This window comes from Harpia harpyja, chromosome Z (assembly GCF_026419915.1).
Source record: "Harpia harpyja isolate bHarHar1 chromosome Z, bHarHar1 primary haplotype, whole genome shotgun sequence".
NCBI classification, from domain to species: domain Eukaryota; kingdom Metazoa; phylum Chordata; class Aves; order Accipitriformes; family Accipitridae; genus Harpia; species Harpia harpyja.
In genome coordinates this window covers 32,401,419-32,413,576 of record NC_068969.1, presented here as the reverse complement: position 1 = coordinate 32,413,576, position 12,158 = coordinate 32,401,419, and the positions used below count along the sequence as shown (strand labels likewise).

The 12,158-nt window shown below is 40.7% G+C and overlaps 1 protein-coding gene and 2 non-coding genes across 3 annotated transcripts; all 3 read left to right on the top strand.

Moving 5' to 3' along the window:
* The first annotated feature begins 787 nt into the window (after positions 1–787).
* Positions 788–3,419, top strand: LOC128137663 (cytochrome c oxidase subunit 7C, mitochondrial). Its single transcript, XM_052778787.1, has 3 exons — positions 788–966; positions 2,095–2,240; positions 3,327–3,419. Exons 1-2 carry the CDS (start codon positions 892–894, stop codon positions 2,209–2,211), a joined length of 192 nt encoding a protein of 63 aa, XP_052634747.1. The 5' UTR covers positions 788–891; the 3' UTR covers positions 2,212–2,240; positions 3,327–3,419.
* Positions 1,603–1,665, top strand: LOC128137919 (small nucleolar RNA Z39). Its single transcript, XR_008233906.1, has one exon. It is a non-coding gene; the product is annotated as a small nucleolar RNA Z39 (small nucleolar RNA).
* Positions 2,629–2,690, top strand: LOC128137920 (small nucleolar RNA Z39). Its single transcript, XR_008233907.1, has one exon. It is a non-coding gene; the product is annotated as a small nucleolar RNA Z39 (small nucleolar RNA).
* Positions 3,420–12,158: the final 8,739 nt, after the last annotated feature.

Below are 12,158 nucleotides of genomic sequence, written 5' to 3'. Positions count from 1 at the left end.
CATGGCAGCATCAAACTCCTCTCTTACTGAAATAAAATGCAGAGCTTTTATTTAAAATATGGTATTTAAGGAAACTAATTAATACCATAATTTTAGCAGTAACTTCGTGATGTTTCTGATTATTCCTTTTCCAAACATGAAGGGTGGTGTGGGGTTTTTTTCTCCATATGGTCAAAGTTTCTTTGAAGTGTAACTTTGTAAGAAAACGACGCCAGAATATACACATTACAGCTGGCACTACCGCATTAATCTTCACCATTTGTCTTGCCCACATTCACTGGACTCTTAGAGTTTTTAAAACTACGGCAGTCAGCTAAATCGTCGGGCAGCGACCTCTATTTCTGTAGCACTGTAGAGATTAAGCGCGAATTTCGACTCACGCCTCCGCCGCTTTGCCACCCTACAGAGAAGCGAAGATTCAGGATCTCTACAAGCTGACCCGTGCTATTCGCCAGGTTAGCCCGAGCTAACACAGGGGTGGTCACTTGCTTCTCACTCCCACTGCAGTAATTGCTGTCGCTTCCTTTTCTCACATCTAAACTGCTCCACCGCCTGCTATACAGCACCTTGCCGTTTACCCGGCCGCACCTGACTGAACCGCTCCGCCCGCCCCAGGCCGGCGGGAACTCTGGGCAGCCGACAAAATGGCGGGCGGGGGTGGAGACCGGCGGGAGGCTCCCGCCTCTGAGGCGCAGAGCGCGTCCAACTGCAGGCCGCGGCTCGGGACCACGTGACGGCGCGGCACTACAACTCCCATCATGCCCCGCAGAGGCAACCGTGTCTCTCTCTTCCCCCCCGCTTCCGGTTCCGCCTACCGCTGCCAGAAGGCGCCGGGTGTTCTGTGAGAAGGTCGCGCAGGGGAGAGGGTCGCCGGGCTGCCCTGTCGGTACCATGCTGGCTGCCGGTGTCCGCAGGTTTACCACCTCCGCCCTCCGCAGGAGCCACTATGAGGAAGGCCCCGGAAAGGTAAGGTGTGGGAGGAGGTCCCGGCCCGCCGCGGCTGTGGCCTGAAGGTCGCAGGAGGGGGGCCTGCGGCCGGGCTCGGGGGGAAGATGGCGCGGGGGCCCGCCTCGGGGTGGAGAGGGAGGGAGGGAGGGATGGTGACGGTTCGCCGCGGGGGAGGGCAGCGGTTCTGTGGGTGTCTGTCCCTGAAGGACGCTGCGCTGGCAGCCGTCGCCCGGCCCGCGGGCAGCCTGCGGCAGGCCTAGCTCAGGGGCGACCCCGCCGCGGCTGCCGGGTGAGGGACCGGGGGAAGATCGGGAGATGATTGCTGCAGAGAGGGGTCACCGTGAGGGTGTTGTTGAAGCCGCAGCGCGGGCCTGCCCTGACTCGCCGTGGGTACCGAGGGTGAGGCGCAGGTCCGCCCTGCCTCGGGCATGCTCAAGGTGAGCTCCTCGCTCGGTGAGCCCCCGTGAGGGGTTCTGAGGCCCCAGCGAACTGGATGGCGTTGTGAGGAGCGGAGTAACGACTGCCCTGTTGCCGGTGCTCCAGCTGGCGTTGGGTGGGCTTTGGGATCTCGTGGTACCGCTATTGCAGCCTCAGCAAAGCGAACTGTGGTGCGAAGGACTTCGGTGTTCTTCCCTGCAACCTTCTGCTTCAGTGGTACAGATGATGAGCATTGCAGTATGAGGCGCAACAATGATACTGTAAACGCTTTCTGATGTACCTTGTGCTTAACATGTTCTCTCAAGTCCTACGTTTCAAAACTAGTTTTACATATCTGATGAAGGTGGGGAAAAGCTTCACAATGAAGGTGGTTAAATATCAGAACGGACTGCTTAGAAATGCGATGGGGCCTGTATCTGCAGGGACAGTTATACTTGACTGGATGAGGCCTTGAGCACACTGGCCCTGCTTTGAACTGGGGAGAGTGGGGAAGAGTGGACAAAACTACCTCCAGAGGTCACGTCCAAGCTATTATTCTAATTACTGTGTTTCCTTCCTTGAGAGGAAGGGAAATTGTTTTGAGACTGAATATTTATTTTGTCAGTTTGACTCCATCTGTTAGCGCTCTGAACTTCTCACCATTTTTAAGTTGATGAGGAAGTACTTACTGTATTGATTGCAAAACTAAAATTCATTTTTCTCTTCTAGAACCTTCCATTTTCTGTGGATAACAAATGGAGATTACTCGCACTAATGTGTGGATTCTTTGGAAGTGGATTTGTCGCCCCTTTCGTTATTGTCAGACACCAGCTTCTTAAGAAATGAAGAGGACAGGCTGTAGCTGTGCTAACTGGGTAACTGATTTTGTTAGATTTCATAGCATAGTGGAATCTGGTCAAAACTGAGCTTTAAGAGTCTAAACACATCTAAAACCATTCTTACAATTTTCAGCCTTTCACAGTCCAGGTGCTTAGAGCTGTGGTCTGCAGTTGCATCAAAACTCAAATAATGAATAGGTTTAAGTTTGCTTCAGAGGGCTGCTGCACTCTCATTGACTTGTGAACTTTGGCTCCCCAAAGGCCATGCCTTTCTGACTGCAGCTTCTTGATAGTCTGCAGCTGGGCTAACTGACAGAAGAGTGCTACAGATTTGATATGGATAATAACTATAACCAAAACCACATCTACCTTCTTCTTTGAGTAAACATAAAGCCACACTTCACGTAATCTATAGGAGTAACTGGCATGTGTGATGTGAACAAAAGATTATGAGAAGCTGTGATACTGTAAACGCTTTCTGATGTGCCAGTTAAAACTCAGTGGAAAACAAGATTTCTTGTGTGTTCAACCATGTCAAAACAATCACACCCTCTACATACAACGTTCCTGACAATTTATAGAATAAAGTCCACTTACAGCAGAAATTATTTTAATTGATGTTTGCTGATGATCTTAACAGGCAAGGCGAGCCTCAGACATAGTTCAGACTGTGCAAGCATGCCATTTCCAGTTGAAAGGCTGCTTCAGTTTATCTTAATCTGTTTCCACTTTGGAAGTACCTGGTATTGTCAGTTCTATAATATGAGAAACAATAAATCTTTTTCAGCAGCTGGAATGACCCAGGTAGTTCTTGGTAGGAAATAACAATCCTCACTGGAATCTCATAATTGGAACAAATTGAAATCATTTATGTAATTCCTTTGCCAGTCAGATGTTTTTGGCTCCCTAGACTAAGGAGAAAGTAAAAACAGCGGATTTGTATTGAACTTGGGCATTTAGAACTGTATGATTTCACATCAGTCAGGGCCTCTGCTACAAAAGCATGTGGTGGATGAAGCAAAGCCCATCAAAACTCTAGTTAAGGCATATATTACAGCTTTTCTAGATTCAAAGGTAACAGAGTTCTTAAATTTGTTAATGCTTTTTTTTTTTTCCTTGCAGAGTTGAAGTCTTCTACACAGCATCTTTCAATGGAAAAGGGATAGCTGTAATTGTGTACCATGCTGGATGTGACTAAATAAAATCTTAAATATGCAGGTCTTGGGCTGCGTGCATTTTGTGAAACTCCTGATATGCTTTTGACAACTGGTATATACTGAGAACCCCTTCAAATTGCAGTGTATTGATATTAAATAAAACACTATTGTCTTTACATATAAAAATAGAGGGTTGGAAAAATCGCATGTCAAAACTGAAGTTGGGCTTAACATTTTTAGCTGGATAGATGTTTAAATAGCTTTACTAAGCTATGCAGTCTTCTCAAACACTTTAGACTGTTCACAGAATATGACCTGGGATAGATAGTAACCAATGAGAATCACAGTGGGTATGCTGTCACCATGATCCATGCTATGGAATTATCTTCAGTATTTTGGGGTGATCAGTTGAGAACATTTTATTTAGCTTTGCTTCCACACTCGGCTAAAGAGCTGCTGTTACCAGGTCTCTGTAGTGTGCTACATTATTGCTCTAAGGAGAACATACGCATTGCCTGGCAGATTTCATTAGGCTTCAGGCTCCGATGATGAGGTAGCCTGGAAAAAGGGTACAGCAGCAATAACTACAACTCTGACCGGAAAAAGAATTGTTAATATTCTATAACTTATCAAAACTCTGATATTGCTGCAAATTTGTAGCTGTTTGGAAAGAATTGATAGCTTTCAGGCTTTAGCGGAGGGTCATGCCTAATGTTGGGGCCTGTGTAATTAAAGGTAGTCTAGGAGCTGTGAAGAATGCTGTCAGGATACTTCTACCAACTTGAATATGACCACTGTTTAAATTAGTGGCCCTGTTGACAGCATGAGTAGGAAGTCGTTTTCACGTCTGGTTTTCTTGTGACCACCTCATTGGCTGAAGACATGGGGTACGAAAAGTGCTGGCATAACCCTGTAATGGTTTCTTCACCCTTGCAGATAATGCTGTTAGGTGGCAAGTATTGAGTTGCTTTCCATCAGTGAGGTTTTCTGGTTTACTTTTTTCACCTAAAACACACCCTTCTGTAGCATGGTGCATTTAAGGTAGCTTGCAACATCTGTCAATCAATGAACTGAATGGTTGTTTCACAGAAGTTCAGGTTCTGTTGGTATAGTTCAAATCTATACAAATACTAGTTATCAAACAGCATCAGCACAAGTGTGTATAAGAGCAATAAAATACTGTTTGTAACAGAATAGCTTTTGGGTGCCACATTTCTTTTTTTAGGAGTAGCTTTAAAATGCTCATGACTAGTGTTTGAAGAGCCTGAGCTCGGAACACAACAGAGTAATACTGTCTGTTGCTACAACTTCCTCAGTATAGCTAAAAGGAAGCTTAATGAAGCATGGTGATTTGATCAAAGGACCAGTAAAGGCTGCAGAAAAGTGGCAATGAAGAAAGGAAGACTCAGAGGAGAGATCCCAAACTATAGTGTGTTCAGATTGTAATAATGCTTTATGGCTATAATTGAGGTATAGTTATATGGTATAATTTGTTTCTTAATGTGCTTTCTGTCTGCAGAGTAATGCCTCTCCACAGAGACAAACAGCATGTCTCCCTGTGCCTCAGAGCAAACAAACTACATGTGTGTGCTGTAGGTGGTATGAGAACAATGTGCTGAGACAGCTAGGGAATCCAGAAAAGGTGACAATTTCTTGGTCTAGGTGTTGGGATTTCCTGGAAGAACTTGGGTACTATAAAAAAATTTCTGCCCTTTTTATGCAAAAATCAAAATGGGAGCTCTTAGGTGATGAAGTCTCATTTGCCTCCTGTAGCAGATGAGCAAGTCAAATGTCTGTTGCACAAGGCAAGTCCAAATAGAAGCCTGCTACAGAATCACATTTCTCTTATGGATTGAAAATGTAACTTCCACCATGTATTTATTTGTACCTAACTCACTGTGTTTGTTCTTCAGTTTAACTTAGTTTATTTTGTTGATTAATTTTCCCCCTTACTCCCAAGTCCTTGATGTATTTGAAAAGAGTAAGCATCATCTCTGAAGCTTTATCTTGTGGACTAGGCAAACCAGTTCCTTTAGTCTGCATAAAATAAGGTCTTCTTTGTGAATATCATCCCCTTGTCTGTACTTTTTCTAATATATTTTTGAGCATGGGTGGTTAAACTTAAAACAGTTATTTTTACATTAAATGTTAGAGACTTTCTTCTCTCATGATGTATTCTAAACCTGTAATCATCTTTTTTCGCACTGTCGTTACACTGATGGATCATAGTTATTTAGGAACAGAGAGGTTCTGGGGGCTACTAGTTATAAGAAGTTTTCAAATTATGACCCTGTTTCCAAGCCTGCCACCAACAAAATTATTGATATGAATCACAACACCCATAACCTTTCATCTCCTGCTGGTTTACTTAATTTCTATTGCTGCAACTGTAAGGCATACTCTGGGGGATGATCTGAATCTCTACTGTGCTGATGGTTGTCTTCCAGCTGTTACCTACTGTATGCTCCCACTTTTTTTGTGTCAGTAAGAGTCACAGAAAAATTGAACCACATCAGCCCTGCTTTGGATAAGTTAGCTGACTAAATGTGTCTTGTTAGTCATAAACTATCATTCCATAAACCCGTGTTCATGGTGTCCCATTATTAATTCATCTTTCCTTGAAAAAGAAAGTTTAGTACCATTTTGTAGCCCTTTTAATCTAATCTGCTCAGTTAGTTCTTTCAAGATTTCTTGAGTATAGGTTAAGTACACTTGCTGATTTTGATCTGTGCAGCTCTCCAGTTTTTAGCTTGTATTTTTAATGTAACACCTGCACACTGTAAGTTTCAAAATGAGTAGCTGTATTCTCCATTCATTGCAAACTCTGTGTTAGAGTTACGTGCTGCCAAAGCTGTAATTAGTCCCTTTAGAATTGGACTATTTCTCTGCATGACTTTCTTGGGCAGTTTACAGTAATTTTCAAGCCCTATCAGTAATCAAGTCTGTAAGTTCTCTGTCTGGCATAAGTAATTGGTTCCCTTAGGTTTTCAAAACTTTCACTTCCATAATAGAAACACATTAACAGATCTGTTTTCATCTATCTTTCTATTAATGCAAGCTGCGACAGTCTGCGTTCTACCCAAAGGCATTTTTTACTACTAGATATCTAATCTCAACACTGCTCAATAAAGCAAAGTCTAAAATTCTTCATTTGGTTGCTTGGCTGGAAAATACTGGTTGTCATTGAGAGATATGTGGCTCTTATCGTTAATATCAAATGTTTGACCATGTTTAATCTCACAGAGGCACAACTCCAGATTGTATTTATTTCTCTGCTGTTATGAGAAGATCACTGCTTATAGCCAAGATTGGTTTTCAGAGCATATGTCAGAGCCTAGAGCACCTTCCCTCCTCAACAATTTTTTTAAATTTATTTATTTTACTGCTACTCCCAAATTATGTTGGTCTTAATCTTTTCTGTTTTACCTGTTCTATGGTTTCCTATTTAAGTCTTCCTATTCTTTTATTTGCTTATTGACTGCTAAATAGGTAAGCCAGAGAAACCCAGGTAGATTTTTGAAATATACCTATTACTAACCACAGTTGGTAGCATCTCTCAACTCTTTTCTTCCATGCCTAGCTCCACAGGGTGGAAAAGCTATCCATGGCAGCAAAATGCAAGGGCAGGCCAAATGATCTCTGGTGGGAAACATTGTGCTGGTCTCAGGGAGCAATGCTCTGGATAAAATAATTTCAAAAAAATGTCCAATTTGAAATATTAATGCATGACTTCAAGAGGTGCTGAGCCACTGAGTCTTCTGTTTACTTCACATAATGGGACTAGCCCAGCTCTACAGCCTGACAAGCCCTACCCTGTCATCCCCCAGCACAAGTTAGGGGATAGGTTAGCTGATTTTGTGACCCTATTAAATACCAAGTGTTTGTTGACCTCAAAGGAACCAGGTTCTCATCTGAGAATGACTTCTCTAAACACATTCCTACCAGAGATACTAACATGGAAATACCCAGCCCTGAGTGATTCCAGAGATGGAAGTATTGCTATACATATGTAAGAGCCAACTGATATTTAATGGTAGTAAGTGGGATTAGATCAGATTCATTAAAAAACAGGGGTTGTAGAGTTAAGTTGTTCAAAACATGACAGTATGTTCCATCGGAGCTATATAATAGTCTGAGTACCCAATGAAATATTTATTTTTAAAATAGTCTTTTGGGTTCCCTTTAGGGCACCTTGACTTGGTAGAAGATAAATCAATTGAAAAAACAAGAGGTAGAAAAATAAAACACAGGCTTGACGTTATAGGCAAAAAGCAATATGTAAGTTGTGCTTCTCTATCATTAAAATTGTATGAAGGAAACAAGATGGTGGTTAAAGGACATCTGGGAAATAACACTTCTGTGTGAATGATAATATTTTTTGCTTGCTAGATGCCAATTTTAAGGATCATCTTTTATGGTCCCTGATTTTTCTCCAGTTTTTTTCTTATAATTTTCCCCTTCACAAATTCTGTTTTGGCTCAAACTCAAAATAGTGTCACTTTGTTTCCAGAGAGGATCACACTTCAGCATTTTAATTATTTTAGATATCGGTAGTCTTCAAGCAGTTTCTCAATTAAATCTAATCAGACATGATTTAGATGTCTTTATGTTTTAATATTTGGAATGTTTCCAGTTTGGGGATCTTTCTGTCTTAGTCTGAAACATTACTTTTTCTCATTTCATAAACACAGCTGGACATTCACAAAATCTTACAAAGTGCTCTGAAGATATCAAATGAAGTATTTTGATGGAGAGAGGAAGAGGGAGTGTATCAGAGGTTAAAAATTTTTGGAAATAACATGGTGAATGTTTGACACAAATAGGATGGCAAAGCAACACTTCACGTGTTTCCTCTACGTGTTTATATTATGTATCTCAGAGATGTACAGAGGTAGCGAGTTCTTAATCAACGTGATAGATAAAATCCAGTGCTGACGACTGCAAGGTGGTAGTGGGGCAATTTAAACTCTCATGGAGGTGAGGTATCCTGAATGATTTGTGATCACTCTAGCAGAAGATGCCATTGCGGACTGCTGAACAAAAACATCTGCTCAGTGTACAGTGGCAATCAAAAAGACAAGGAGGATGTTAACCACTTCTACAGAAAGGGATGGAAACCATAACTGCAGAAATCACAGTGCCATTGTATACATACAAGTGGTGTGCCATTCCTTGAACACTACATGGAATTTTCTTATTCTACCTAGATTACTGAAGGACATGAAAAAAAATGTGATAGTTTCAGACATGGAAAGGTTTCAACATGAAGAGAGAAACTATTAGAACTCTTTAGTTTAGAAAAGAATGAGAGGAAAAAGCTATCCTCTCAAAATCATTCACATCTGAAAAATATTACTAGTCCCAATGACAAGAATTCACTGTTTTGACTGCTGCAGTGTGTTAGGGGGCTGAAAAGGATTTGTTTGTTTGCTAGTTAGTTTGCTTGTTTTTAAGGGGGGGAAAATGGAGCATCAACTTTGAATTGCTCCTTCACTAAGTACTATTCTAACATGCATACAGGAATGAAATTTATTATTGAATGGGAGGGGGAATGAAGGACTTGTGTTCCATTACATTAAATGGGGTATATACTTAGATTTGATGAAAAATATTATTTTTCAAATCAAATGTTTCTGGAATTTCTGATCAGCAATTAATTTACAATGTATCCTTTTCAGATCCAGTTTTCAGAAAACAATGGGCATTAGATTTTTTTTTCCAAAAGAACAGAAATTGCAGGTTTTGTTCAGTTGTGCCTTGAAGCATTTGGTATTAATGCACGTTGGAGATAGGATACTGGATTTGATGAACCACACTTCTGAACCATTGTGGGCAACGCTTACATAATAGATTGCATATTAGTACAAGAGAAACCTGGGCTAAGTTTTCTCTTGCTTTAAATTCTTGATGACCATTTGAAGTGATATGTTGCCCTATACAATAATTAGAGTATGAGTTACTTATGAAAGTTACATTACAATCTTTTTACTACTAATTAAATAGTAGAGTAAAATTCAAAATCTTTTCTAGTACATGTTGTCAGCTACTCTTTTGCTTTTTGTGGGTTTTGCTGGCCTAAGATTTTTATTTCTGTTTGAGGTTAACATAGGAACATGAAACAATTTAGACATTTATAAACAAATTGGGCTTGAGGAAGAAATATGAAAGTAGAGATGTTGTTGTCAAGACAACCAAATTAGCAGCCGTTCTTGTTGAACAGAAGCAATGGATGAGAGCTCGGACAGTATTGCACAGGCTAACACATGAAAATTATTTTTATGCTTTAAAGATAAAGGTCATATATACATTGCATTTCATTACCTTGGCTGATTTCCAGAATCTCAGTGTAGTGATATCGGTGGGAATTATTTAAAAAATTAAATAGAACTGTTAGGGGAAGAAAGAAAGAAAAAAAAGAAAGAAAAGAATAGAAATAAAGAAAGAAAGAAGTCACTAACTTTGCTGCCTCCTTGTAAAAGAAATTGATTGTTCTCAATTTCATGAACAAGAAAATAAAGTTACAGAAAGGTCAAATGATACACCCACTAAGTCATAGCAGAGTTGGGATACAGCTCTGTCCAGTGCTATAAAAATATTCCTGCTTGTTCTCACCTCAGTGGGGTATGTTAAAAAGCTGTAAGAAGTATGTGTAATCATTATTTTCACACATGAAAGTATGTGTGGTGGAGCAAAATAGATTAAGTTTCTGGATTGTTTAACTGGAAATTGTAATGGGTATCAGAGGAATACAGTAACATGTTAATTTAATGTTACAGGTATTGTAATTATATCTTCAATTATCACAAAAAGACATAGGTAGAAAAATGGGAAGAATGCTGTAAGTTTAGGGTGTATGGTACTGGAAACACAACTTTGAAATAGCATTGACTTGTTTATGGCAGATGAAAAGACAGCAACCGTAAAACGCTCTGTACAGATGGGAATGCACGCAATTAATCATTGTTCCAATTGAATAAAACATAAAGGTAGAATTGCCCCTCCTCTGCCATATCCATAGGTTTTATCAGAGGCAGCTGTGCTAATAGCCTGTTCCTGTGAACTGTGAACTCCAACCTCTGACTGACTCACTAACCAGCTTTTGTTTGCTCTGATTATAGCAAGAAGATAAATGTTAGTTGCTCTCTAGGATGATATGCTCAGTAAGTTTCACTTGCATTTAAATGAGTTTAAAATAATAGTATTTGCTGGAATTAATGTGATCCACTGTTCCATTTTCTCTTTCAGTATTCCATGAATAACATTAAGTTCTTTTCTGTGGTTGTGCCACCTTTTCCATTAGCTATGTAGAGCATGCAGCTCTTTGAAAAATGTCAGTGTATAAATAGTGTTGCTAAGAACCTAACTAAGCCAGAACTAGCAACAAAATTTGGAAACGTACCTTGCTGGTGAAAAAACAGTGCATGTAAAAATTATGACAGGTGGTGGAAGGAAAGAGCTGAGAGGAAAGAGTGTGGTCTGAGGTTTGGGGGTTTTTTTCTAAAATTTTGATTGCACCATTAGGATTCAGAATTGCTTGAGGGTTCTTTAGAGTAAGTGTAGCAGAGAAAAGTGCTCCATAATTCTGGACTAAATGTAGTTTTGTAAAGACAAGAAGAAAGATCTCATCCTTGAGGAAGGGAAAACCTGGTAGCCACTAGCCTGCTGCATCAGTCAGGACAGATACTTGACAAAATGGGGCTTTGCAGTTAACCAAAGCTATTACCTGTTGCCTGAAACAGTGGCAGGATGGCCTGTTGGGGAAAAAAAAGTAAACATATATATACAGGTCATTAATATGAATGAGCAATTCTTCTTGAGTGTGTTCATGAGCCATCCAGGTAATTGAAAGTGAAAGCTAAAGATGTGCCTCTCTAAAGAAGATCCATCTCTTTAAGACCTTGTCTTATGGAGGTTTTTTCTGACAGCCTGAAGCATTGCTGCTTCAGATTTAGGGACAGCTAATTGGAATCTTTTCTGGAAACGTGCACATCACTGTGCTCCAAAACCACGGAGGCTGTGCATCAGCTCCCCCCGCCCTCACCCCACCGCTGTCACTTCTCTTTCGTGTTTGTTTTTCCAGACGTGCTGCTGTCCTCTGAATCCAATATTGCAGAAAATTGTTTTCAACCAAACAGCAGCAGTTAAGCTGTTAACTCCCTATTATCTCAACCCACTGTCAGGAGCTATAAATGCGTCTTTATAGCCCAGTTGGGAGTATTTTAGTGCTAGCTTTACAAAGCTGGGGGAGGCGGGGGGGAGCTGGGGGTTTTTTTGAGAGGGCAGGAGGACGGCTAACAACCCCTAAATAAGGTCTTCCTTTTCATATTCTGATGTGGCAGCACAAAGGGGGAGGTGTCCTGCAAAAGGTTTTAGATACTGCATCATTTAACTTCTTACGTACACTTTAAGTGCCTCTGTCCAGTACATAATGCAAAAGGAGAGTACGAGCACCTGACAGCTAGCTTATCTACAGGACAATTAACTAGCTGAATGTGTGACTCCGAAATTACTTAAACTTTATTTAATTCTCGGTTTGACACTGCTTTCCAGTTAAAGTAGCCCTGTATCAGTTCAATTTAAATTTACCTCTGAAATCAATTTATGTAAAAAAATTTGCCAGTTAATCTAATTCTAAGTAGGTCAGCAAAAACTTAACTAATACCACTTTAGATAGTTCATTTTTTAAGAAGTTAATTCAGAGTAATTTTCCTGAGGTTTGCTATGTAGGCGATCCTAAGAATGGGATGTGCAAACCCCAGAAAGCCAAGTAGAGCATCAGCAGCAGTACAGTACCAAG